The sequence below is a fragment of the Prunus mume genome, linkage group LG2, assembly GCF_029339155.1.
Source record: "Prunus mume cultivar Tortuosa linkage group LG2, ASM2933915v1, whole genome shotgun sequence".
Classification (NCBI taxonomy): Eukaryota; Viridiplantae; Streptophyta; class Magnoliopsida; order Rosales; family Rosaceae; genus Prunus; species Prunus mume.
The window spans coordinates 4,084,371-4,111,228 of NC_142699.1; the positions used below are offsets into that span (position 1 = coordinate 4,084,371).

At 34.9% G+C, this 26,858-nt stretch overlaps 1 protein-coding gene and 2 long non-coding RNA genes across 16 annotated transcripts; 2 read left to right on the forward strand and 1 right to left on the reverse strand.

Annotated features, from left to right (window-relative positions):
• On the forward strand, positions 1–13,902 carry LOC103319430 (uncharacterized). 10 transcript variants are annotated; one of them, XR_016124031.1, is made up of 7 exons: positions 1–84; positions 260–317; positions 4,717–4,759; positions 4,826–4,922; positions 5,606–5,676; positions 6,947–7,014; positions 9,963–13,902. It is a non-coding gene; the product is annotated as an uncharacterized LOC103319430 (long non-coding RNA). The 10 variants fall into 10 exon arrangements; XR_016124022.1 differs by having other exon boundaries at positions 6,947–13,902; XR_016124027.1 differs by lacking the exon at positions 6,947–7,014 and having other exon boundaries at positions 9,925–13,902.
• AGL16 (AGAMOUS-like 16) lies at positions 6,071–23,633 on the reverse strand. 5 transcript variants are annotated; one of them, XM_008220972.2, is made up of 9 exons: positions 23,552–23,633; positions 23,065–23,255; positions 12,526–12,604; positions 9,579–9,640; positions 6,899–6,998; positions 6,759–6,800; positions 6,634–6,675; positions 6,307–6,461; positions 6,071–6,211 (listed from the first exon to the last, which is right to left on the reverse strand). In XM_008220972.2, exons 2-9 carry the CDS (start codon positions 23,244–23,246, stop codon positions 6,196–6,198), a joined length of 678 nt encoding a protein of 225 aa, XP_008219194.1. In that variant the 5' UTR covers positions 23,247–23,255; positions 23,552–23,633; the 3' UTR covers positions 6,071–6,195. The 5 variants fall into 5 exon arrangements, with proteins under 5 accessions (XP_008219194.1, XP_008219193.1, XP_008219192.1 ...); XM_008220971.2 differs by having other exon boundaries at positions 6,307–6,479; XM_008220970.2 differs by having other exon boundaries at positions 6,592–6,675.
• On the forward strand, positions 20,866–22,492 carry LOC148919452 (uncharacterized). The gene is made up of 2 exons (XR_016124032.1): positions 20,866–20,964; positions 21,417–22,492. It is a non-coding gene; the product is annotated as an uncharacterized LOC148919452 (long non-coding RNA).
• Positions 23,634–26,858: the final 3,225 nt, after the last annotated feature.

Here is a 26,858-nt window from a genome sequence, read left to right on the forward strand (position 1 = left end):
TTGAGAAATTATAAGCGTAAACGGAGGTGGAGCTGGGAATCGTGTAATTATGGACTTATCGCATGCCCTACGCGGCTAAAAGTCGTAAGTGTCATGCTTTTCTTTCATTTCTGATGATTTCTAGCTCACCCAAATGTTGCATTGAGCTCTTTTTTCAGTACTTATATTGCAAAATTTGCAAATATATAGCCAGTGAGACTCGTTTGCAATTGTACTTACACTAGTTTATGTTTTTTGTTCTTGGAATGTTGATTTTCAGGATATAATGAAGGAAGGTGATTTTGTTTCCGAGACGCCTACTTGGGCTCTGAAATCAGGTACAAGCTACTACTTCTTGTCATGCCTTTATTTTGATTAGGATATTTTCATTCTATTCTTGCCGTAAATTGTACAGTACTCACTACAAATCGCTTTTAACTTGGCTGTCTCAGTACTGTTTTGATGACTTTTTAACTTTACTTTAAACTTTACCTTGTTAATTGCACCCGCTTTTTTTTTTTTCTCTTCTCATATCTATGTGAAATCCACGATATGTGTTCCGTGTTTTTGTTCTAATTAGTTTTTTTTTAACTTTTAATTGGATGGTGTTTGTGGTTGATACATTATATTTCTGACAAATCGAACTCCAAAATTTCTGTTTTATTCATGATGTGCTTATACGTATGCATTAGTAGTATATACAGTCTTGTACAAGCATCAAAGTAGCTTATATAGTATATTTGGGGTTAACCCGTGATCAATTACAAGCCTCTTTGTAAATGGGTCAATGGAACAAGATGCGTTCCTTTGCCCTTCTTAGGTTATGTTATTGTTTTAATCTCACCACATCATTAAGTGTGTTTTTTCTGATATAGTAGATTAAATTAAATTCATGTTAGGTACATTAGGAATGTACAATATGTACAATCGTATGTTTATACTACAATATGAACATTCAACCATTATTAATAGTTGTCAATGCGTTATGAATGTGCATTCATAATCTAGATTCTTGAATAAAGTTATGGATGTATACTCTAAATGTGCGTTTCTTAATGAATATAGTTATTGGAATAGGCATATAATAAGCCCTTTTGTAGCCTTGAGGACGCATGCGGCTTTTCATATTTCTTAATAAAACTTTTCAGATAGTTGAAAGTGTATGTGAAGTCTTTCACTTGGGAGAAGACTGATAATGTTTAGTGACTTGAAAATGTGCTCAAGTTTTTCGTATGTATTTGCATTGTACAAATAGTGGATTTTAGGGGTCAAAATTTTTTTTAAGTTCAATTAAAGTTTGGTTGGTGGTTATCAAGATATGTACTGGAGCATGATAGTTTGTGCAGATGGGAGGCAGGAAAAAAATATGGAGGTGATTTTGGTAGTTAGTGTGCGGTTAGATAACAATCATAACATAGTACAAGTTTATGGAAGTAGAGATGCAAATAAACTGAGTCGACCCCTTGTCAATAAGTATTTACCATGTTCTTATTCCTTTTTATCGAGCTTGAATCAAGCTTATCTAGACTGGCATTCTAAAAATTGGCAAGCTTTACATTAATGAATGAACTTGTAAATTGAGTTATGCTAGAGCTTAAGCTTGAGCTCGATCCTTACAAATGTAGACCTAATAATTATTTGTACCTAAAATATGAAACTATTCTTTGAAATTAAAAGCAATAAAAGTACTTCAGTAGTTTTTTTTTTTTAAAAACATTTCATTTCTTAAGGCCCCATTCAAGTGTCTATTGGAACATGATAACCAAAAAGACCTTTTATTCTTGTTCCAATATTTTGTTCATGTAGTACTATGAATTAAAATATGTTTTTCTTTAAAATAATATCCTTGAAAAAAAAAAGAGTAATACTACAAACACCAACTTACTGCACCAATTTTTGGACATCAATGATGTGGCAGTATGTCATTTGTTTTCATTTTGAGCCCACTAGGAACCTTACTTATCCACAACAAATAAGAAATTGCCACATCAGTTGGTGTCTTAAATATTATTGTAAAAAAAAAAGAAAAACAAATACCATAATTTTGAAAGAAAAAAAAAACATTTTTAATAAATCATATGGGGGTAGTTTAGTTATAAAAACACAAAAATTGCATTTCTAAGAAATGTGAAATGTGAAGGTGAAAATGTCCCGCATTGGAAAACTAACAAACCTTAAAAGGGCTTGTAAGGAGTCCAATTGGTTTTGGGGTGGAACCTCAACTTCCTTCATGGTATCAGAGCGGTTTGCCCACGTGTGAAGCCCAACGGCCACACGTGCCCCACGTTACCCAATATGTGTTGTCCACGTGTTAGGCTTGAAAATTCGCTACATGTGCGAGGGCGTGTGAAAATCTGATGGTATCCTCTAGTAGTGCAAGCATAAGTTATCATTTGGATTCCTAGACCTTACTTAAGTACCATATATTTTCCCAATTCATACATGATGGAGTCTTCAAAGGTATCACAATCTCCCTTCCTTTAGGCCTTGGTCCCCTTACCAATATGGGAAACATACATAGAACATTTATTAGTGGACGAGCCTATTTGATGTGGTATGCACTCATTTACCTGCTTATGAATCTATGCTACCTTTTAGCATTGGGGTATGACACCCTTTCCGTCAATGGGAGGGTGCCTTCCTTACGTAGGCAATGGACTAGGTGGCTCTAATACTATCTAAGGCCTCCTAAGAAAGTAGTAGTTTAAGTTAACATTTGGATTGATAAGCCTATCTTAATCAACTTAGATCTTGGAAATGCATAGCCAATGTAGGATTCAGAGTATACACAAGGCTTCCTCCAAAGTATCCGAAGTCTCCTCAACAAATTGCCAATTTACCATTTAGGGGTATCATAATCTCCTCTCCTCTAGGCCTTTGCATCCTCACAAAAAATGACCACATAATGGACAGGTAGTTTCTATATGAGATGCAATCATTGGCCAGCCTATGAATCAATGATACCTAATATCCCCTTGCCAGTGTGAAAACTTTGGTTATTGGGACACAATTACTTACTTTCCTTTACATCCACATTATCCCACAGAGCATGGGGGCATCATCCCTTCCCTCACTTGCAAGAGTCATCATAGTAACAATGAACCCTTAGTTGGAAATAGGCAATGGACGGGGTTGCTCCAATACATTTTGCAACAACCCAAAGCCTTCTCCAAAAGTTCTAGGTCAAGTTGACATTTGGATTCGCAGGCTTTGCTTGATACTTAAGTACTCTGGATTTCCTTATCACATTGCCAAGGTGGGATTCAAGGGTATTTTGTAACAACAACCGAGGGCCCTCCTCAAAAAGTGCTAGCCCAAGTTGACGTTTGGATTCATATCCCTTACTTAAATACCCTAGACTTCCCTAATGCATAGACGCTGTTAGATTTCAGTGTATCACAGGCTTTCTCAATAGGGAGTTCAGATAAATTAGTTTAGCACATCACAAACCATTCCTAGACCAACATGAACTCCACCTGCACCACGGAATTCCAATTAAAGTTACTTTCCATCCATAGATGGATCTTTCTCCCTATTAATAAGGGATCAGCGCAAATTATTGGCTAAGATCTCCACATCCAATATATTTGTACTAAGGACTTTCTATTCCCAAAGATTTCGGTTATTCTAAACAATCTTTGGAGTATGAATCTTTCCTCTTCCTCACTTTGCAGTGGTATGCAAGTTATTGCTCACAAACCCTAGCCTTTGCACATTCTTTCTCTTTCTTTTTGAAGCAGTTTCAATGATTATGAGCATTGGAGCCCTTGGTGGTCACTACAGTGCCCCCCTAACTCCGGTGATTTCCTTGTTCTTTCTGCAGAGGTTAAAACAGCTATTTTCCTCATGGAAGATTTGAGATCCCAGAGTCCTATTTAGTCTTGCCAAATGCAGCAAATGCTTACAATTTTGTTGATTTCATTGTCTTTTGCCTGCTACTATCTCAATGATTTTTCTTTTCTTAAACCATGTTCTATTGTTTTCTTTTGTCCTGGAAAGTACTATTTTTGTTTCGAGAAGTGACTCATTTTTGCGTGTTTTGCTCCTCTTGAAATGGGCATTCGGATATTGTGCATGTTACCAGATTTTTGGGGTTTGTTTTTTTTCATACAGAGCTGTTATTGGCACTCCAAAAAAGTGATCCCACTCCTCTGTAAAAACAAAAGGAAGTCTTGCAGAATGACTTATTGGGGTGCCAACAGTTTCTTTTCTATATTTTCATTATATCAAGATTGAGTTTTGGAGTTATGCTTGAGAAACCTAAAACTATTGTCATTCTTTTCCCTTTTCTTTTAATGTATTGGTTTGATAAGATTTGAGTTGCATATTATTTTAAACGTCAAATTATGGATTATCGAAGCATGTCAAGTTCTTTCTTTCTATTCATTGCATAAAGTTTGCAAATATGCTACTCAACATAAGTTATATCTTCTGTTTGGAGATTTGCAACGACTAAAAGATATCTGGAAGATTTTTTAATATCTGAACAGATGATCTCAACATTCTTCCCCCTCTTCTTAAAGACTCTTTTAGAACACAGATCTTGACGGTCATACTACGCTTCATCTCACCGAAGGGTGGAGAAGGGTTAGATTTATCTCTAAAGTTTTGACAAGAAAAATAATTTTTTTTTTTAATCTCTAAAGTAAATAAAACCTTTTAAGTATTTAAGAAGAATGAAATGGTTCAGAATCAGAAGACCCTGATTTTTTGTTTGAACATGTTTTCGTGTTTAAGACTTGCTGAGAAGGAAGGAACCTTTCTTTGCAAGCTATGCCAGGTAGGCCTTTGATACCTGATCCTCGAGTTCATAAAATACCTGATCTCATGAATATTGTTTTCCCAGCTTACCAAAAGTTGATTCTCAAATGTGGCATATGTGATCTTCCCTCTCGAATAGGATATCTTCCGTATCTGTGGCAGTATGTAAGACTTCCAACATGGTATTGCATGTCTCTGCTCAAATTGCATTCCTGTTGCAAGTTATTTGGTGTCTGATACAAATTTGGAAACTATAATTCTGAACACATGGATCTGATTGTGGTAATCTTAATTAGAGTTATGTTGTTTACATAAGTAAATACCGTAGAGTGGCTTTGGATTGTCTGGTGTCTGCAAGCTAGGCGTGCATAGTCTTCTAGTCCTAACTTCATATAAGAAGAATTACTGTGTAATGGTCCTGGAGCCTTAATATTTATGGATTGCGCTGCATTTGATAAATGAAACATTGTACTCACAAATTCTATGTTTGTTTCAATCAAAGTTGGTCCAGGATCAACATTTGATGGTAACTAGCATTAATGAGTTTTACTTCCATTCGACCATGCATGATTTTTTTCCCAGCTGATAACTTAAAATTTGAATCCATTTCATTTAACTAGTCCTAGAGAAAATTTATTATAATAAAAGAATTTTGCATATTGTCATACCTACCTGTATGATAATCTGTGGTGGTTCAAGTGCGTGGAATCTTCTAGGTCTCGCTCTCTCTATTTTTCTGTAATATATATTATTTGTAGCACTATCCTCTGTCTGCATACAAAATATATAGTATATTATAAAGAAAACTGTCAATGACCAGATAACCCTTAGTGTGCGTGCTTAACCCTCTATTATTGCCATGCAGGAAATTATATTGCGATAAGGACATGAAATTGCTCTTGATGCTGTCTATGTAAATCAAATTGCGTGAACAAGGTAAGTACCTCAAATACCATTTTGTGAAATACAATACTTGGGTGGACTGAACTTGAATGCAGTTAAGTTGAGATGATTCAACAGTTTTGCTTCTTTCTCTTTATATTTTCATCTTTTTTAAAGCAACTGCTGGACTTGATATTTTTTGTTGAACAAATTGATAACCTGCATATAAACATTCCACCATATTTTCCAATACGAGTGCAAATGTCAGCCTTCAGAGCAAGTTTGCTTATTTCATGGATGCAGACAGACTTAGAGATTTTAAAAGCTGCATTGCACCTGAAGTGCAATTCAGTTATTCTTTATTATATATAAATCTCATCTTTACATATGTAGTTGGTTTCTTTGATTGTCACACACACATCAAAGCATTGTTTGCTTTTAAATCAAGGTCCTTTTCTGATTGTTCTGTGATTCTTTTACCACATTCCTCTTATAGAACATAAATTTGTAGCCATCAACCTTCTTCTTGATAGAAATCAAGTAACGTCGTCCTACTCTGATGCATCTTCTTTGCTAATGTAGTTGTAGTCTGCAGTAGTCATCATGGAAACAATTTAATCAACATTTGGCAAATTAAAAATGTTAATCATAATGAATGATGGAGTTTTAGGGAGGGAGGTATACCCCAGCTTTGTAGCTCTTCCTGCTGTCTCGCAGTTTTGCTGCTGTGGCTGGCTAAGCTGGAGTTGGACAGGTCCATGTGAGTCCTCTCCAATACCTAGACCATTTATCAGAAGGGGATTTCTATTTGCTCCATTTACATCCCTTGTTCCATAAACCTGGGATGTGAAACTTTTCTGTTGAGGTGTTATTGAAAAAATGTTGCAATATGTTGTACGTTGGACTTTTAGATTTTTTATCAGTCTTTTGAGGATAGTTGACGTCTGTTTTAGTTATCAGAACCAGTACCTTCTTATATAATTCCATGTTTTCTTGACGAGTTAGGTTTACCTTCTTATACAGCTCGACATTTTCTTGGTGAATGAGGTTCCCCTGCACACACACGTTTAAATTTAGCTGCTTAAGTAATAAAGAGGAACATGCTGAATATGGTACCAAAGTTTCGCAAAGTTAACCTTTCTGTTTAGTTCTTGTATTTCATCCATTAAAAGTTGGTCCTACAAAAGTGGAATTTTTGATTTAGCACCATACACAAACATTTAAAGAGTTTATTTTCAAAGAATGAGTGATTGCGTAGAGAATGACAGTGTCTTACCTTTTTCGTTCGGACACCCCGAAGACTCATTTCCAATTGGTTCTCCAGATTCTGTAAATCTTTAACACTCAGGCCAGAAAGCTCTTCGCCCATCATTTGCCTGTAATGATTGAGAGGTAAACATTGTTTAGGCCCAAACATGGATTTTGGACATCTTAAATCCAGTAGTGAGTTGGATTTATGAGATGCATAACAATTCTCTTTTGATGCTAAACATCTTTATGGTTACACTGGTTGTTTGGGCTCAATGCAGTATATACACTGAAATGACTCCACCTGCTTTGTTTATTAATTTGGTAGTATTTGAACCATGAGCAGTTCTAGAATCATTTGATACATTTGTGAAGATAGATATGAGCTAAAGCATGTATGAGGTTTCTCTTGAGTTTACCTCAATACGATACCAAGTGATAGTGCTTTCAACATAACTTGTGGATGTGAAGATCTCTTTGAAATAGAAAATCATTTCATGCATAAAGATAGGTTGATATGAAAATTTGATTTGTTCTGAAAGTCTTAACTTTCTTTTTCTTTTTCTTTTTGGCATAAGTTCCCAAAATGTGATTGTAAACATAAATTTAGTGACAGCTTTTGATAAGTTGATGAGAATTTAATTTATTCTGATAATCTTAACTCTTTTCTTCTCTTTTATTTCTTTTGGTAAAAGTTCTCCAAATGTGATAGTGAAAGCATAATTAATATCGGTGTTTGATTAACATGGCTAGAGTTTTTTTTAATGAACATTTAATCTGTTTGCTTTTGACAGCAGTATGTAAATTTCTTTGCTGGTTCATTAAAAATTTTTGGTTAACCTGAGCTCATTCTCTCTAATACCACACTTCTTTGGCAGATAAAACCATATTTATTAGAACTTACTCTCAGTATGGCCTTATGTCTTTATATGCCAACAGTGTGCGTACCTTAAAAACACTTGGTTGTGATAAAATTGGAATAGCACAAGTTTATGTCATAAAAGAAATTTGGAAAAGCAGAAAACTTATTGTTATGAATTTCCAACAGCTAAGGTCTTTCATAATCAAGTATACAGCATAAGATGCCCTTCAATATCATAAAGCTGAACAACAATTGGCCCAAAAACAAAAATACTTCAACAATAAAAAAGAAAAACAGAAATTTATGATAACTTATTCTTATGTCTTTATCATTTCCAGATTGCAAAACTATTAGACAAAATTGTAAATAGATGTAGTAAGTTTATCAATTAACATATGCAAAGTGCTGCAGACTTTGTTGTGTCCCTATTCCTTAATAAAACCTTTAGTCATCTGGAATAAACTATTACTTCCTCTGCTAGTTTTGGCTTGTTAATCCTCTACCTAGAACTGATGTTTTGGAATGAACTACCTTCTTTTGTAAACTCCAGTGTACTTCCTTCTTAGGAACTTTAACGTAGACTTGGTATCTCGTTTCCTTTTCTCTTAGATCTTGTTTTGGCAATCAAATTGATCTACTAATATTGCTATTTCATGTTTTAATTTAATAGCATGATGTCATTTGCAAAGTTCGTGTAAATGTCTTTATTGATCACTGCTGGAAAGGTTGGGTTGGGACTTAATTCCAAATTGATAAAGGCCTATTATTATTTTAAAAAAACTGACCTAGTATTTCCGCCTTTTATCTATAGCCCACTGCTTAGAAACTGTACTTCTGAATCTATGAAAACCATATATGACCAATCCTTTTCTCTCTAAGCTCTTCCACTGGTCCCTTTCAGTAAGAAGATAGGTTCTATAGTTGTTTGTTCTAGAATAAAAATCACATTTCTTCTCCAATTTTTTTTTCATGCCTTTAGTTTATTATGTACATGCATACCAACACTGCCCCCACACTCCTTCCCCTTCCCCTCCAACCAAAGTGTCATGTTATGACTGAAGATTTAACCCAAAATATATAGTTTTACCCTAAGCTTCACCTTTGTTCTTTAAAATTAGGTAATTAGTCAAGTAATTATATTATTGTATTTATAAGAAATGAACAGTTTATTAGAAGAAAGCCAATAAGGTGCGATTACAAATAGGATTGTATTTAGAAAGTCAGGCCATACCATATTGCTGAAGAATTTCCAACCTTCAATAGGGGTTCCATTAAGTTCAATTTGTTTCCCCTACATTCATCTTCTTCATTACCTCTTTAACCCAACTACTGTAAGTGTCCATTTGGTGCAGCTGTTGGCACAACTGAGCAGCAGTTTCGCACCATATAAAGTGCTTTTTTGTTAATCTGTTTTTCCTATGAATTGTAGTGGTGAAAATGTAGTTTCTGGAGAAGCTCAAATTCAAAGCTTCTCCCAAAAGATGGAAAAGAAAGAAATCTAATGTAGGAAACTAAATTACACTCAGGTCTGTTGAATGATCCAAAAAATAATTAACTTCTTGATATTAGCACCTTCTGAAGCTTCTAAAAAAAAAATGTTGAAACATCAGGTATGCAATTGGTGATAGAATTAGATATCTCACCTTTATGAATAGAGCAATGCTTTAGGAAATGAAGTTTTTAGTGAAGTGTTGTTAGAACGCGCATGTTATCCTGTCACATGTAGACATCCTAATTGTATTCTGACTTTCTAATGTTTCATTTCTATTTGTGCTTCTATAGTGCTTGTGTTTCATGGTTAATATATGATACAATAAATTCGTGATAAAAAGGAAAATCATTATACCTATGGTTTTCCTGCAAGTTTTGAAGTTGTTGCCTCAACATTGCTGCCTCCCTTTGCCATAACTAAGAAGTAAAAAAAGACCACTTTTAGTCATAACTATTACAATGAACATATTTAAGTGGAAATTGGCCACTTCAACATAATGGCAGCTATATGTGAAAACAAGGCTCTTATTTGTATGATATTATGGTCAGCATAAAGGTTTTGTTCATATACCAATGTAAACATGCAAGGAAAATCATGAGCTTGTATTAAACGATCATAAACTACTTACTCGCAACATCTTTTGTATGCAAGCATTAGCTGCTACTTGAATTGTAACCTCTTTTATACCTGCATTATGCAGTTGCATAATGTAACTCACATCATGTGCTTGCATTTTAGTTCTCTAAATTGATGGCGCCATAAAGGAGAAATTGAGCTTAACATGACACTAGTTAGGGGTCCATTGCTAGTCTGCGAGCTAAAGGATCAAAGTCAGGTACGCAGCTGGAACTGAATTTTAATAGCATCCTGGTTTCTTATAATTAGTAGAAATAGAAAGTTGCAATGCACAGACGTTTCTATTGACAAGAACAGAAAATCTGTAAATTGTTGCCACCATTAGCATTTTGGCATATGATGCCTTTGTATGGATGTAGGACTTGATTTATATGATCAAGGAGCGATGCACAATTGTTTTCTTGCCCTAATTTCTTTTATGGTTCCATTTACCTCCTATATGTACAGCTTTATAGAGAGGTTTTTGGTCTAGAAAGGAAAAGTGGAACTGGGAAATTCTCTGAGAGATTTTTGGTGCCTCTGGGATGAGTCTTATCAGCAGTTGCGTTCTGACCCTTGTTCAGAGCTCCCTGCTTGAATTGAAATACCTCAAACTAAAAAGAGATTCCCCTGGAAATGGTGAACCAATTTCTTATTACTGAAACAACTTCACGAATGTGAGAGCAGACATATTTGACGCTTTGTCTTAGCAATAACCTCTATTCCCAATTCCCATTGTTACTGAACTTTGGGAGGTTAGCCATTCATCTTTGCTCCTCGATTCCACATCGTGTTTAGGATTAATGCCTGAACTTCCAGGAAATTGCAACTTTGTTACTATGATCTATAAAGAAAAATGAACTATCTTTTAATGGAATTATTTTGAAAGCTGTGCAGCTTTAGGGGCTTTGTCTTTATGTCGCGTGTGTGGTCTCTGGACTGATCTTTTCCTTCTGCAATTGCAAATGGCGGGCATTATGGATTTGGCGGATGAAACAGCATTAAATCTGAATTGACTTTGCCAATCTAGTCTGTCCATAGTCTTCCTGTCATCTAAGTCGTTTCTTTTAGGCGTTTCATTGATGCGACAAGACGGAAGGAAAATAATCCAATTCTTGATCGACACCAAGTCATCAAGGTTGGATTGAACTATGATTTTAACTTTTGCTCATGAATTAGACAATACACATTGAATTGGCAACTAGTTATACATGGAAGTCCTTTGCTATCACAGTTTTCTTTCTGTGACATACAAATCACTTTATCGTTTAAGAGGTGAACTTTAATCGACAAGTTGGAAGAAGGAATAAGTGGTTTGAGATTATGTGCTCTTGTGTGTTATTTCTGTGACAGTAGAGAAGCAAAACTTGCTTGCGAGCAATGACATAAACAATGGTGAAATCTGGATTTTTAATTCAAAAAATCTTTCTAAATGCGTTATTTTGGACAGTCGTTGTAGCCTGTACAAAATGGATTCTGAGAGGACTACTTCTTTGACAGTTTATGTTTCTACTTTTTGAACTTTTTAACGGTATCTTCTTAACTGTGTACTAAGATTTTTTTTTTTTCTCATATTCTTTTACCTTGTTGCTAACTTATTATTCACTGCGAAGCAGCTGATGATTTTATTGTGAACACCATATTTCGTCACGTCTGATTGAAAATTTACTTCTGCTAAATACAACACTTTTGATAGGCTAATGTACTTGTGCAATTGTATGGCTTCATTATGGTTATTAATAATATTTTCTATTTATTTCTTAGGATGGGTGAGGTTGCAATTTCATTCGAGTGTATAGACATAATTTATGAGCAATAGAAGTTTGTATATCTAGGTAGGAAGGTAATATGAAAATTGCCACCAAAATAATATTGTGAGTGAAAGCCATAAAACTGGTGCATTCCAATACCACCAAAGGAGACCACTTGGGCCATTATATGGAGGCTGCTCAGATGATATGTGTTCCAACTTCCAACTTCCAACTTCCAACATACAACCATGATTTCAGGTTGTGTATGGAGAACGGTGTTTCTTTTTAAATTTAGTTTATGTATTTTTGTAAATTGTGGTTTGGAAAAGTTTGGGTATCATATTTCATGGTTATGAGTTATTTTGAATGTGTTTTTCCTGAAAAAGCAGCCGTCATTGAGACAGTATAAGCTAGAACTGCCAATATTTCTTTTATCCACACCTTTGGAAACTGACTGAAACGCAATTCCAGTATTCCTTGGCTGTCCTACAAATTTTTGGAAGTGGCTGCTGTACCGTATTATATTTACTTGTTACTAACATCTTGATGCGTTCTGCCTATTTGATTTCTTAATGTAATCCAACAGTTTAGTCATCCTTTCTCCCAACGTCCTTTTCTTCTGAAAGTTTGGGATGTCCTATTGTTTTCATTTTTAATTTCATTATTTTCTCAAATAATTTCTAAATTTATTCAATAATTTGGTTTATTTTATTCAGAATCATTAAATTTATAGAATGAGATAACTTTACAGATATATATATATATATATATATGTCTGAGTCAATGCATATTTTGCTGTATGATTTCATGATTGGTTTATCATGCCAGATAATCTATTTGTAATAATGAACAGCACGTTGAAGACTCATATTTTAAATACGCCTTGAAGATAAACTATTAAAGAAAAAAATGCAGGACTCAGAACTGAAGAATACCTTAATCTCAGAAGTTGGATTTCCAAATTGATGGTGCTCCTCTTTCGCTTTGTTGTATCGTTCAATTACTGATTTTATGCTGGTAAAGAAGATTCAGTTTTGTCAGAAACACTCTTTGCTTTTGGTTAACTTGGTACAAAAAAATTAGGAATGTATTTTCAAGAAGCTGCACACGGACATGTAACAAAAGAAAACCAACATATCATGATAACATTTTAGACTATATACTGTTAATCTACACCCCCGAAATAATATATCTTGTAAGCTGTGATATCTGGTAAATCTATGGTTTTCAGATGTTCAAGCGGACATTGTTTGAAGTAGGGAACTAAGAGATATGTATCTGTTTCCCATCCTAACTTGTTTTAGCCAATCAACTTTCTTAAACTCTAAATTCAGTTTCTTCAAGAATTGGGACCATTAGACATAACTGAATATGTGACATAAGAACTAAACAACTCTGTATTTCCCTCCTTTTTTTCCCCTTGTAAGTTAGCTGCTATATGATTTCATACTAGCTTGTTTCACTCATTTGCATATCAAGTATTGCTGATACATAACAAGAATAAAGCCTGTATTTGGAACTGCATATTTATCAATGATCAAGAGCCTTGCTTTCATATTTTCTGAACTATGTCTACAAGAGCTTGTCCGGTTACTAATGTCAGTTCAATCGATACAGCTGCGTGGCACTTTAGAGTTGAATGGGAATTTCCAGAGTTGGTATTATTGCAGTGGATTGAATCAGGACAGAGGTGGGAACTGAGTTTGGAAGTGTGTCTCTATGACTGTCTGTTAGTAAATTCTTAAAACTAGATTCTAACAGCTGACTAAAATTATTCTGGACGAGGCTGATAATAGGGGGGTGATGATGATATCGTAAAGGATTTATGGCTTGGATTGTGATTCTGAAAATGATGATGATGAGGAGGAGAACGAGGCTGTAGGCAAATGTTGTTGGAGAGGAATATTCTGCCCGTATTTTTGTTTGCACCCGTGTCAGCAGTTTCTATATTGATTCCGAACGGGCTCATCAGTTTTCAACTATATTGCTTTTCTACATGCTGCAGTTTCAACAAAAATATCAGTGGAAGTTTATCAGGTTGAAGTGTTTGCTTCTAAGTCAACAACATGATTTTTTATTCATATCAGCATGCGTATCTAGCAACATAAATATTTATTTTGTTAGACCCGCATTCGAGCATGAATCAACCTTGTACTTATGTTGACCCAGCGAGCACACACACATGCACAAGAAGCTTCAACTGCGCACGCATATGCATGCAAGAAGCTTGAACTGAGTATGTCGTTTAAGAAAAACTTGAACATCTCACCCTCGACGGGGCTAATGATTGAACCCGTTCTCTTTTTATGTTCTTTTTGGAGGATCGTTCATACAAAAAATCAACTAGATGAGAAATTTTTTAGCTATTTGATTACAACCAACATCATTTCAACTTTGAAGTTGCAGCTGATAGAAGCACTGTGCTTCATATAGTTATAAGCATCACGTTGGTCAACAGACATCAACTAGTCGACTGACATCAAAATTAAGCAGAAATCTAGACTTTAATATCAGAATGAGACATCATATATAAAACACATTTGTTTTAAGGCTATATAGTTGGTTGATCAAAATATTCTGAGGTTGAAAGAGAAAAACAAAATATTGTATGAGTGAACTTTAATGTGAGACATTTTGGTAAATTCATGACATGGATGTGTATAATGAAAGCTTAGAAGGATGGGTACATGGGTATGTTTAAGTGTTTGGGGCAACTTGGAGACTCGAGTAAATTACAATCGAAGATGAGGAAGTCAAGATGATCAAAATTCGGACAAGACTGTTTTAGACCTAGGCTTGGGCTTAAGAGATTGGACTGGGATAAATTTCTTTCTTGGCTGGACATGGGAATAGGGTGCTTTTTGTGTGTAGGTAGTTTGAACATCACGCAATTTCATGACATGTATGTATTTATAAGAAAACATCAGAGGTTAAGGAGTATGGGTGTGCTTAGCATTGACATCTGTGTCTGGAGCAACATGGCGGCTCAAGTGCATAAAGATTGAAGGTTTGAGTCAAGGATTAAGATTAGGACAAGACATTGCTCTGTTGTAAGAGTAGTTAGTCTAGATTAGGGTTACACATGACAGTAGGCTCTAGGTGTGGATATTATTTTGAACTTGATGGACAAGAGGAGAGGGTTTTTATTTTTATTTTTTTGGGGTCAAAAGGTAGGGAGATTGCATTCATAAATTACTCCACGAGGCCAATATAAATACAATAGCTATAAGGGCCACTAGAACTATCCACAAAAGGGTTACAACTGCTACCCATAAAGGGGTTACAACCACTACCTACAAAGAGGTTATAACCAATATGGAGGGATCCAATGACAACATCAAACTCATATAGTATACCTTCCATTGCCACACGACCAAAGAATTCGGCATAAAAGCATGTCTAGAAAAATCAAGTATAACATCCACAATGTAAACTCTCTCGTAGAAAGATCATAAACACGCATCAAACTCGAAAGAGTTGATGCTCTTATTCAACACCAAATAACTCACACCAAACAAAACCAACCCAAACCCACAATCTTGAAAAAAGGTTGACTCAAACAAAAACAAAAAACCTTTGTCGCTACAACAGTTCTTGCCACAACAACGGGGACAGGGTAAACACCATTGAAACTACTGCAACCCAAGAACCTAAATAATAATGAAAACCAAACAAAAAAAAACCCTAGAAATTCAGAGAGAGAAAGAGAGGAGTTGAAAAGGAAGAGGAGAAAAGAAGAGGGGGAAAAATAGGAGAAGAGAGGAGGGGCAGAGACCACTTCCATTTTGTTGAGCACTGAAGTGGGGCTTATCTAATTCTTCTTACTTAGGAGAGGGTTTATTGGATCAAGCGTGTGATTAGCTAAAACTTGAGTCGATGCATTGTTGAATCAGAAAAAAAAAACCATGGTCGGAAGTTTTCAAGAGATCAACTGTCACAATATTGTATAGGTTGATCAAGAAAGAAAAGTCCCAATTTGTTGACAAAATGGATTAGTATATTGAAAGTGCTTGATCTTGATCAGACCCCCTAGATGGAGCATAAGACCTAGAAGATTAGGTTGGTGTCTAGGATTATATTGTATTGGATGACTCGTTAGATTTAAGGTAGGTTGAAGTAAGAAATGGAGGCCAACTTTCAAACTTTGGTCAAGTTGAAGCTAGAAGATGGATTAGTCATTAAGGAAACTTTTCCTCTCCTACCTTCATGAATAAGGGTCATTCATCAATAATCTATCTTCTACTTTAAACATGGAAAAAATTTGGAAGTTGGTCCTTATATCTTTCTTTAACATACCTTAAATCTAGTGATGTGAGCGACGTGCTGACAACGTGCAAAGGTAAAATATACCTTTTGGATTAGTCAATATGTACATTTTCGTTTGACATGTTTAATGAGTTGGAGATGATTCTCAAAACCATTTGGTGAGTAGGACTATATAAGCCCAAATGTCGTAGGCTTATGAATCCCACCAAAAAGTTGGGGTTAAATTTGGATTGGATTATATCTATAATGAGGGACTATGTTGAGGGGTTATAATGATGGGGTTCAATCTAGCAATTCAATAACAACTATACACTTGATTGGATGGCTATTAAGGAACCTCTCATTATAACCCCTCACTATTACCCCTTATTGTAGTCCTCGTGTTATATATAAGAGCAATGCTAGGCATACCATATTTGCATAGGTGGTACACATTGTGGTATATAAATGTGGTATGACTAGCATTTTTGTATATATAATCTTGCTAGGCCATGTAATAGCATATTTATGTTAATCTAATCTCTTAATGATGTGTTTGCTATCTAATTTTACATAATAATCTAATCCAATTCCAATCACCAAACATCGACTATAAGTAACATTTGACCTAAAAACTTATGGTAATTACATTTTACTCAGACTACGAATCAATGAACTCTCTCTATTCACCTCACTTTTATTTTTATTTTTCCCTACTCTAACATACACATATTGCATATCCATTGTGTGATCATTTTAGCATTTTATACAAATAAACAATTAATAAGGTCACTCAGGGGGAGGGATGTATGGACTAGCAAATCCCTCTCTTTTTGGATTTGGTAGCATACATAAGTGACAAGTGGCATTCAAAATTCCAAGTATGGTACATGCACGACAATGTCAAATAGGGTTTGTCTACTCATGGATCTTCGGAAGAGAACAAATATTCAAAGTTCTATGAGAATTTTTTTATTTTGCTTTGTTAATGCGGTGTAATAAAATTTTCTAAAGGGCTTGGAAGGTGAGATTCTAAATAACTCGTGGAAAAGACCTAAACAGAAACAGTTACAATCTTCTTACATATGGAAAAACAACATTTTCTTATTGTCGGATGTGTGTGTATGTATTTTATTTTTGAGGGGATCAATTGTCCGATGTGTAATTGATGTGGAATTTAGGAGTTTTGGAAAGAATTCAATTTGACTAAGGTCATGTGTATTCACTGCAGGCATGGCTAACCTGTTGTGTTTTACCGTGTTAGTTTTGTGTTCATGTCGCGTATTAAACATCATAAATTCAAACCTGATACATTAACTTATCATGTCCAAACATGTAAACTCAAGCTCATCTCACGTCGTCTCACATTTATTTGTTTTACCAATTAAATCTTATATTTTTCTTTATAACATATAAAAAATTGCAAATAATATCAAGTCTAACATAAAATGAATACTTGTAATACGTACATTAATCATAAAAGCAAACCCAAACCTAAACCTCGAACCTAAATCCCAAGTTCCAAACTTCAAATCTAGAGCTTAAAATCCAAACCTCAATTCCTCATTTGGTTTCAGGCTAAGCATGTTGAAGTTTGGCTCACCACAGATGCGGAGGAGGAAGCGGAAACAAAAGGTTGCAAGGAGGAGCAGCGGGAAAAGGAGAAGAAGTCTCAACAAGAGGAGTTCCAGTGCAAGCGACCGATCGGTTTTGTCCGAGAGCTCAAGGTTGTTTTCTGCTCTAAAGCGATCGATCATCTACTCCCGACAACCAGTCGTCACGTGAACAAGGTTGAATGCAGTTTTGACATTTTGGCGTGTTTCAACGTGGTTTCCTATTATTTTGAGAATTTCTAACCCAATTTAATAAGGTTTTGGTTTCATATTCCTAATTAACTTGTAATTAAACTCATATGCATTATAAATATGATTTTTAAGGGTAGGTTAAAAGTAAGAGAGGAGAATTCAAGAGAGAAAGACAAGACATAATTCAATGGTGAATTCTTAAGTGTTTACAAGGGCATCAAAAGGTTTGAGAGAAATTAAGACCTGGGTTTTGAGAGGATAGAGAGCTAAGAGGGTTCTTGTTGTAACCAAAGTGGTTCCTATTCTTCTAGTGAAATTTATCGAGGGAATCACTAAAGAGGACGTACGCATGAGGCCAAATCTCTATAAATCTTTGTCTTATTTTATGTTTGCTTACTCTCTTCGTGGTGTGCGTGTGTTTTATTTTCAAGGAGTTTATGTGTGTGTGCATCGCATAATCCATCAATGACAAAGTCTTGGAGTGTTTCAGCACAACAAAGCACCCGAACAAAAATGTGTCCACGTGGATACTAGATCCCTCCCTATATGGTTAACATTAGGTAGGAAGTGTCATACTGGTTGTCCTACTGGGACAAGGGCCTAATGTGACAATTAAGAATCTGGCATTGGATAGGAATAGGTTCATTTTAGGGTTTATAGGGGTCGATATGCAGTATGTCCATTAACAAGTTTCTTCTAATCACTCTTCCTTCTCTTTGTATCATAGTACAACAATGATTCACATACAACTTTTATGGCTCTTTCATACTTCTAAGTAATTCTTAGTATTCTAATACACATTGTATTATAATTTTTTGGTTTAATTACATAAAACTAACCTAACTTTTAGGGATTATTTCAAACTAGTGCTCAACCTTGAAAATCTTGCACGTAGATACCCAACCTCGCCAAAAACATACAAATTAGTTAACAGATTGAGTATTAGTCCAACTAACAGAGAGTCTACTTTGTATGTTTTTCGTGAGGTTGGGTATTTACGTGTAAAATTTTCAAAGTTGAACAACCCACAAAAGTTGGATAATTTTATGTAGTTAAAAAATCCTTTAACTATCAAAAGCACCCTTATCTTGAACATCATTAATTGCATGCATCAAACCCTTTTCCATAAAAACAATTGCCTTTGAGGTTGGTGATATAAGAAATTGAGAGAGAGAGAGATATATATATATATATATATGCACACGTGTACATGAGGAAGAAGGAGGGGGTGGGTGGCTATGTCAGGGTAAAAGTAGAGATAAATTAAATATTTTTTTCTTTTTCTATGAGTGCATGTAGGGAACTAGAGTGTATCGGTTTGGTTTGGTTCATATTGAATCTTTCTAATCGTGAATGAGGCACTTGACTGGTTCACTTAAATTGTATAGTGTTTAACGAAGAATTTTAGTCAAAACCGGTTCAATACCTGCCGATTAGGTCTAGCTCAGTCCAGTTTACTAGTCTTGTGATTTATATGCCTACCCCTAAAGATTTTCTTGACTTAGGTCTTTTGGAGTTATATATATATACGAAATGTAAAATGTAGAGTCAATGAGCAAGTTTCTTGACCACCTACTTCCAGAGCATTTGGTCCATAATGCCATGTACACCTTTTTTCTTGAACAAAGTTTATTTGATATGGCCTTAGATGTTGGTAAACTTCAAGGTTCGATTTTGCCACTCTCTCTTTGGAGACTAGATTATCAAAACTACCTCCATTGATGATAACATTACAAACCAACCAAGAGATCAACATCTTCTTTCTTTAATAAGTTTTTCTCCCTAAATTATATTGATTTTGTCAATTTACCCCTCCCGCTAAAACTTTGTGTTAGCTAATTTTTCTCTTGAATTATAGAAAACTAGTCAACATATCCCCCACCATCATAGTCCTAGCAATTTCATACGAGATGCCGTCAGATAAAGTCACTTTTGAAAGTCTTTTTACCATATCACACTATATTCTTTACAAGAAGTGGCCCTAAATGTCATTTTAGGAAGTTCAGTTTTTAACAACTCAATTTTGATGACATATAGGGCCACTTTTTGTAAAGAATTAAATGACCAAGAGGTTCTAAAAAATGATTCTTTATTTGACTACATCTTGGATGGAGTTGTTAGGAATATAACGTTAGATTGGCCATCTTATTTTGTTGTCCTCCCTTAATAAACTAAATTATTGGCTAAACTTTTAGAGTTAGATGGATCCAAACAAATTGGGATAAGGCAAGAAATGGATCAATGTGGCCCACTACTAATCATGAGTCGTCATTTGATATTATCTCCAACTTACCTAGGTCTAATAAATTAGGCAACCCAAAGAACTCCCAATGTGTATGCTTTTATCTCCACCTCCGTTCTATTACTAGTGGATCACACAACTTATACGTTATAAGTTAAAGCACTCTTAATCAAGCCTTGTGAAGAATCCTATAGCATTCTTGATCAAGTCCTTATAAGCATACCTGGATATTCCTCCTTACAATTGAAGATCAAGTGCTTGTCACTCTGGGATCTGACACAAACTTGGAAGTTTAATCATAGGATTTTTCTATTTGTAACTATTACACACGTATATTTACAAGACCTATATTATTTTGTACACTCCCTTGACCAAAAATATATATATATATATATATATTATTTTGTACACTTTTGTTTTTTTCTTGTCTATATTTTCATGGGTTTTTCCTAAAATATTGTTCAAACTAACGGGTCAGAAGTTATAGAATATGCTATAATCAAAGGTTGATATCCAAGCTGGAGAACTTCCACGCAACTGAGTTTGGTTTGTTGAACAGTATAGCTTCGTGCTTGAGGTGATCTTATGGCCCTCCTAGTACTAGTACATAGTATATTAGGGTTATTCCCATGGACTTAAATCTCCATATGACTCAACTCTAGGATGACTTGCTTTTCAAGTTATTGCTCCTAAGGCCTGAACCTTTTCTTAAGCTAAGCATGGGTTTGGTTCAAAGCCCTCAATTGATCTATGAAGACATGTATTTTAAAAGGAGAAAAGATGATATTTATCTTTTGGATAAACTTGGACAATCTTATCTTTTTAAGATATGTATCCTTTGGATAAATTTGGATGATCTTATCTTATTAAAATATCTTTTGGATAAAATTGGATGTTCTTATCCTTCTAAATATTGAAGTTTATCATATCCCTATAACCACTATAAATATGAGCATAACCCTCATAGTTTCTAAACATGAGAAATTAGAAACAAAGTTAGAGAGAGAAGGGGGAGGGAGTACGTTGGTGGAGATTCTTGGATGGGTTGTCTTGCCAATTCTTTTAAGGATTCTCTTATCGAGGTGAGTGGTTCATGTAATGTGTTTTAAAAGTTTTTATTTTGTGATAAAATGACAAACCATGAATTATCATGGATTTGTTCTATTTACAAATCTCTCTCTATTGCAAGTCAAGCATATCTAATTTGGTGCAATCTTTCACACTATATATTGATTGGACTATTTATGAAGTATGTATTATTCATTGAACACGAGAATTTTAGTGTTGGGGTATCCGAGGGATAGATCTACCACACGGGGGCATAAGGCAGTGAGGGTATTATGGGTCACGTGGTGGGTTACATGCTATGAATAATAACCGAGATATGAAGTAATGATGTGATATGATCTGGATTGGTGTATCTTTTATGATATTTTCTAGACTAGTGTGTAAAACGGCATTGCTTGACTGTCATATTACATAATCTACTCACAAAGTGGTGATTTACTCATCCCTCACCTTGTTTATTTTTCAGATGAATTAATGGGGAAGACAAGCACTAAACCGGCTGGAGTTGAATTAGATGAGAGTCATAGAACTTTACTTATTTTTGGTATACTTGTAAGCTTTTTGACCTATTTTTATAAGAGAATTTTATGTTAACCCATGTTTCGCCATGTTGTTTTACTTTTTATTTATCAAGTACCGGGCACAGGATTTCTACCTTTCCCCAGGTCCGGAGCATTACATGATCGAAAGCTCTCACTTCATGTATTTGGTTGTAAGTCAGACTGGAATGATGTTGTTATCCTTAAAATTATGGGAGAGATAGAAACAAAGTGGACATTTGCCTATCCATTCTCGATGATCAGGTGAAATCAACTTGGAATTCTACTAGCATTGGTAAAGCACTTATGTAATTACGTTCCCTACAACTCAACCAATGTAAGGAAGACTTCTTCACTGAAACTCACTTTATTCATATTCTTTCTACAAAGAGATTGTTCGACCCAAAAAGAATAAAAATAAATCTGCAAACTGATTGTTGACTTGATCAAGCGGTCCAAATGGCAATGAATCTGAATCTGGTAGCAACAAAAGAAAGACTGTTTTCCATTAGAAGAGTGAGGTTTTGAGAGATTGATAATGGCACAAAGCAATTGTTCGCAAGGAGGTGCAATATTTGAGGAAAGGCACAAGAATCACAATGGCACAAGGGAACTGTAATCTTCGACCTACGGCAGTAGGATTGAGCAGTAACAGATGCAAAATAATATGGCTCATATGTCGGCAATGATGATTCAACAAAACAATGAATTGTTAAGAAGAGAAGAGGGTTTTAAAGCATCTCAAGTTCGGTTAATGCCCTATATCATGATTTTGGTTGTGTTGGCGTTGGAGATGGAAGACATGATGGGATCATTCAGTGGGCAGCGAGAGATTTCGAAACCATATAAAATATGTTCTCCGAGAATGTTGGAAAAGTTTACATGGTGTACTTATGTCTTACATTTATTCACCGATCAAGACAGTTATGTCAGAACCATAGAAAATAAAAAATAAAAAATAAATCCATTGAAACTTAGAAATGGATTGGGAGCATTTTTCTGATATGATATGGTCATTTTAGAAGCAGCATTATAGAAAATGTGTACGTTGAAATCATAAAAGTATCAAACATTTCAAAGAAAATAAAATCATACAAACATTTCTTATAAAGCCTATTAGCAATCGAGAGTTAAGTTAATAGTTTTTTTGTGTGACAATGGAGTTACATTAACATTAACAGGGGGTAATCTTCCCTTTCTTACTCTAACACTAACCTTTGGAATTTGACTAACCTTGTATTGATTCGAATAAGCAAAAGATTACTGTGTTAACAAGGAATTAGTTCTATAAATTAATTGGTCCTTGCACCTTAATTCAAACACTTCTGAGCAATGCAGCATAACTACACATGCATGTATATGCCATTTCCCTAACTTCATCTCCATGGAAACAATAGAGTAATTTCTCAACGAATTATAAAAAATAAAAAAAATTAACACCAAATAATTCAACAAAAAATAAATATATAATGGAAGTAATTAGCTCATGGAATGCATGGATCTCAAGATATGAAGATAATAAAAGTAATTAACCTTAAACAAAGCTAATTAAAGATGTTATAGAATAAGTAGGACCTGGTGCTTGCAAAATCATAGAGCTTGCCGGTGCTGGAGAAGATCATAACTCCGACCTCCGCGTCGCATAAGATCGCCAGCTCCTTGGCCTTCTTCAGCAGCCCGTTCCTCCGCTTCGAAAACGTCACTTGGCGGCTCGTGGAATTGTCAATCCTCCTTATCACAATCTTACCCCTTCCCATCGATCACACCTACCAAATCTAGGTCAATCAATTTATCCCTTCAAAGAAAAAAACCCAGCTCCCAACCAAACACCATACTCTCTATGCACAACAAAATAAATCACAAGAATATCTTGCAGCCACAGGAGCAAACTTAAAGCTAACTAGCTTCTAGCTCTCTTTCATTCATTCTTGTTCAAGATCGGGGGAGCAAGAAAATTACACAAATTTTCCAGGAAAGAGAGAGAAAATGAAATGGATGGAAGAAATTAAGGAATTAATATTCGTGGGAGAAAATAAAAATAAATTTGAGTTGAGAAACTTACTTGGTGCTCAGAGAAGAAGCTATGGCTTTTAAGTAATGGAGACAAACCGAGGCTTCACCAAAATAGCTTTGGCTGTACTGATGATTCACATCAGCACAAAGCTATATAAGGAAAGTGTACCTGAGGGCAGTAAAAACCACCATCTTTTTGCGTACAAAACCACTAGCGGTTTTCTTCACTATGGACACGTGGACCAATCGGGTTGCGTAAGACCTTTGAATTCTTAAAGAGCCGCCCATCGTATAGATCGTTGACGCGTGGGTCTACGAATACGTACATCCTATTTTTGGGAATTTTCGCTTTTTTCAAATTGCTAGGGAGACGTTGGGGGAATAGAAAACGGTGGCGGCCAAATTTGCCCCTACAGGGTTTTTGAAATTACTGTTGTGTTCCCGTTGATAAAGTGACATGTGGGTGCTGACGAGCCTGTCGTTTTAGGCAGGGTACTCCCAATCGGGTAAACAATGGTTTTTTTTTCTTCTTTTTTCCTAAGACTTCGCTTTCTCTGAACAAGAAAGGGAGATTTATAATTTTATATAATTATAAAAGATCTAATTATTTGGGTTACATGGGAGCTTTCCATAAAGAGATGGGGTGGGCAAAGTCTAACCCATTTTGGCATTTTTCTAAATAAATTAAAACAAGTGGGTACTTTTTTCCATTATAAAAATTGTGGAGCTTGCCTAATTGGGGACAGAAATGAGTTAAAAAATTATGCAGGTTTGCAAGAAGACAATGCTAATGGTGGGTGGGGCAAATGCTCTGATAATTATTGTCCATACATACAACTACACAATTGATTTTATATGGATACTAAAATCAAGCACACATTTAATATTGTGTTTTCTCATTTTACTCATTTTGTTAAAAAAGAATATGCAAGCAATATTGGGGAATGTGGGACCGAACTTATGACCTTGGTCCTTGGATGCAGAGGAATGTTCTTAACCACTTGAGTTCAAGCCCTTCTATAGGGCCTGAGTCATTAATGGATCAGTGTGGTCCCATACCCCACTCCATCTTTTATTTATTGTATTATAATATTATGTATGATGTATGATACTTAACATATTTGATTAGTTTTAGGATCCTAAAATAAATAGTATATATTAGGTATTTTTTGTTTACAACCATAAAACTTCTTAATCTCTTTTTACTTCTCTCTTTTACATTCTACATTAATTTATGATATTTACACTAAAAACTCCTACATTTTTAACCTTTATTTCTCTTTATCTTTTGTTTGAGTTAAACTTTGTGAATTTTTTTATTTCCCTATTTTTTTCATGTTTGAGTTGGATACTTAAATATTAGATTTTGTGAACCCTTTTTGCATTTCTTCTCTATGTTGGAATATAAATTATTAATTTTTAAGTGTATAATAATGTAGATGATGAGATTAGTATTTAACCATGATAAAATATGAAATTGTGGAGTGATTGTAATGAATGGATATATTATTAATCAATATAAAATGATGTTGTAAAGTAGGCTAAAAGGAGTAGTTTAGTGTCATATTAATTTAGCCTATTCTTAAAAAATTTGTGAAGGGCTCTCTCTAATTTGGAAGCCTGACTCTGCCACTGCCTTGCGATCGAACTCAAGTGGTTAAAAGTAGTTATCCATACAACGAAAGTCCATTGATCAATTTCGTATCCTAATATTGTTGCTTTAAAAAAATTAAAACATTTATTTTTCAACTAAATATTAATTTAGTAATTATCAAAGGCATTTGTCTATATTTTTTTGGCTAACTTTGAAACTGAAAAAGGAAATAATCCGCTGGATGATGACATCATTCAGAAGAGAACAAAACACACAGATGAGTTTGAAATTGAATCACCCACCCACTTAACAACTTTAATAAAAGATAGGTTTAATTGGTTGGATATTTGTGGTGCTATAAACAGTGGTATAAGACGGAAAAAGTGGATCTCTTTGTATTATTAAAACTCCCAAGGTACTATGCGAGTTGTGAAGATTAAGATTATATTAAGTTCATTCGACCAACTAGCAGTTGAGTTAATAATAACACTTGAGAATATGGATATTATGCCTATGAATATTGCTTTTCAAAATAAAGCGTGACAAAGGGGAAAACCATGCCAAGAAAAATAACAACTTTAACTGTTTACATTTCGAATCGCTTCTTCAAGAGATGTAAAACTCATTTACATATAGATTTTATTTGGCGTAGCTTACACAAATTTGAGAATCATACACCAGTCATATGAGAGACGAGACAAAATCACACTCGACTTGAAGAATTTTCCCCATATTAATAATCGATGCAATTGATAATACAGTTGATAAATATATGTTTATACCAAGGAGAGAAGGATTGTAATTTTATTTATTTCTTAAAACAGAAGGGAGGAAGATTCTAAATTTGGAAAGAGATAGCACGTGCAGAAAAAGCACATTCTATGTAGTATTTGCTTGTTTAAGAATGATAAAGACAGATTATGATTATTGATTGGCCTTCCTTGGACAGACCCCGCCATATCCAACTTAGGTTGCCATACTAGACCTACCAATTATAAGAGAGCGATATCCTGGTAATTCTACAACAAGTCGAGGGGTAATTTGGCCAATTCAATTCACCCAAAAAGAGAAAGAGAAGATCACGTGCATCGCATTATATGTGCGGGACGTGTCAGAAGACAGAGCCAAAAAGGGTGGGGAATGGGAAGTAGTTTCAGACTTATGAAAGACATTTTCCTTTTTCGTGTTTTTTTGTTTCCAGAAATATAAGGTTACCAAATGGGGAAATTGGCTGGCTTTTCCAACAATAGTTTGCCCATGACTTCACTTCATTTTGATGATGTTGCCAAAGCACCTGAGTGACCTGACCTCTCTCTCTCTCTCTCTCTCTCTCCCTCCAAACTAAATGAAGAAGCACCTGATGCTCTCTGCCAAGCGTGAATCTCGTCCCTCACCTGAAAGAACAAGTTTTAAAGATATGGAACTCAACTATATATCTGCCCACTTGCACTTTCATGCCCACTGAAAGAGGTAGGGGGCTCATCGCTCTTTGTTTCAACCATACTAAACCTGGTAATTACTTTGTAAAACGTAATTAATGTATACGCATTCAACAAAAACAAAGTATTCAAAGTACTTTAGTCTTGTATCTTAAGAATTTTGATTGGTTCAATAGCAATTTAATAATCATATCCCTCTCTCTCTCTCTCTCTCTCTCTCTTTCTTTTCAACTCTCCCAATCTTTCGGATAGCTTTTTTTTCACTTCTATATTACTCTCGTCCTCATCTAATATTGTCTTGTTTCTTGACTTCTTACTTTGTA

What these genes read in the sequence shown, in the direction of transcription:
- AGL16 (XM_089045716.1), bottom strand. Translation starts at nt 23,246, where the DNA reads ATGGGAAGGGGTAAGATTGTGATAAGGAGGATTGACAATTCCACGAGC. An exon ending in GGGGTGTCCGAACGAAAAAG is followed by an intron (nt 6,801 to 6,898) that starts GTAAGACACTGT and finishes CCACTTTTGTAG; the next exon opens with GACCAACTTTTAATGGATGA. An exon ending in TACAAGAACTAAACAGAAAG is followed by an intron (nt 6,676 to 6,758) that starts GTTAACTTTGCG and finishes GTGTGTGTGCAG; the next exon opens with GGGAACCTCATTCACCAAGA.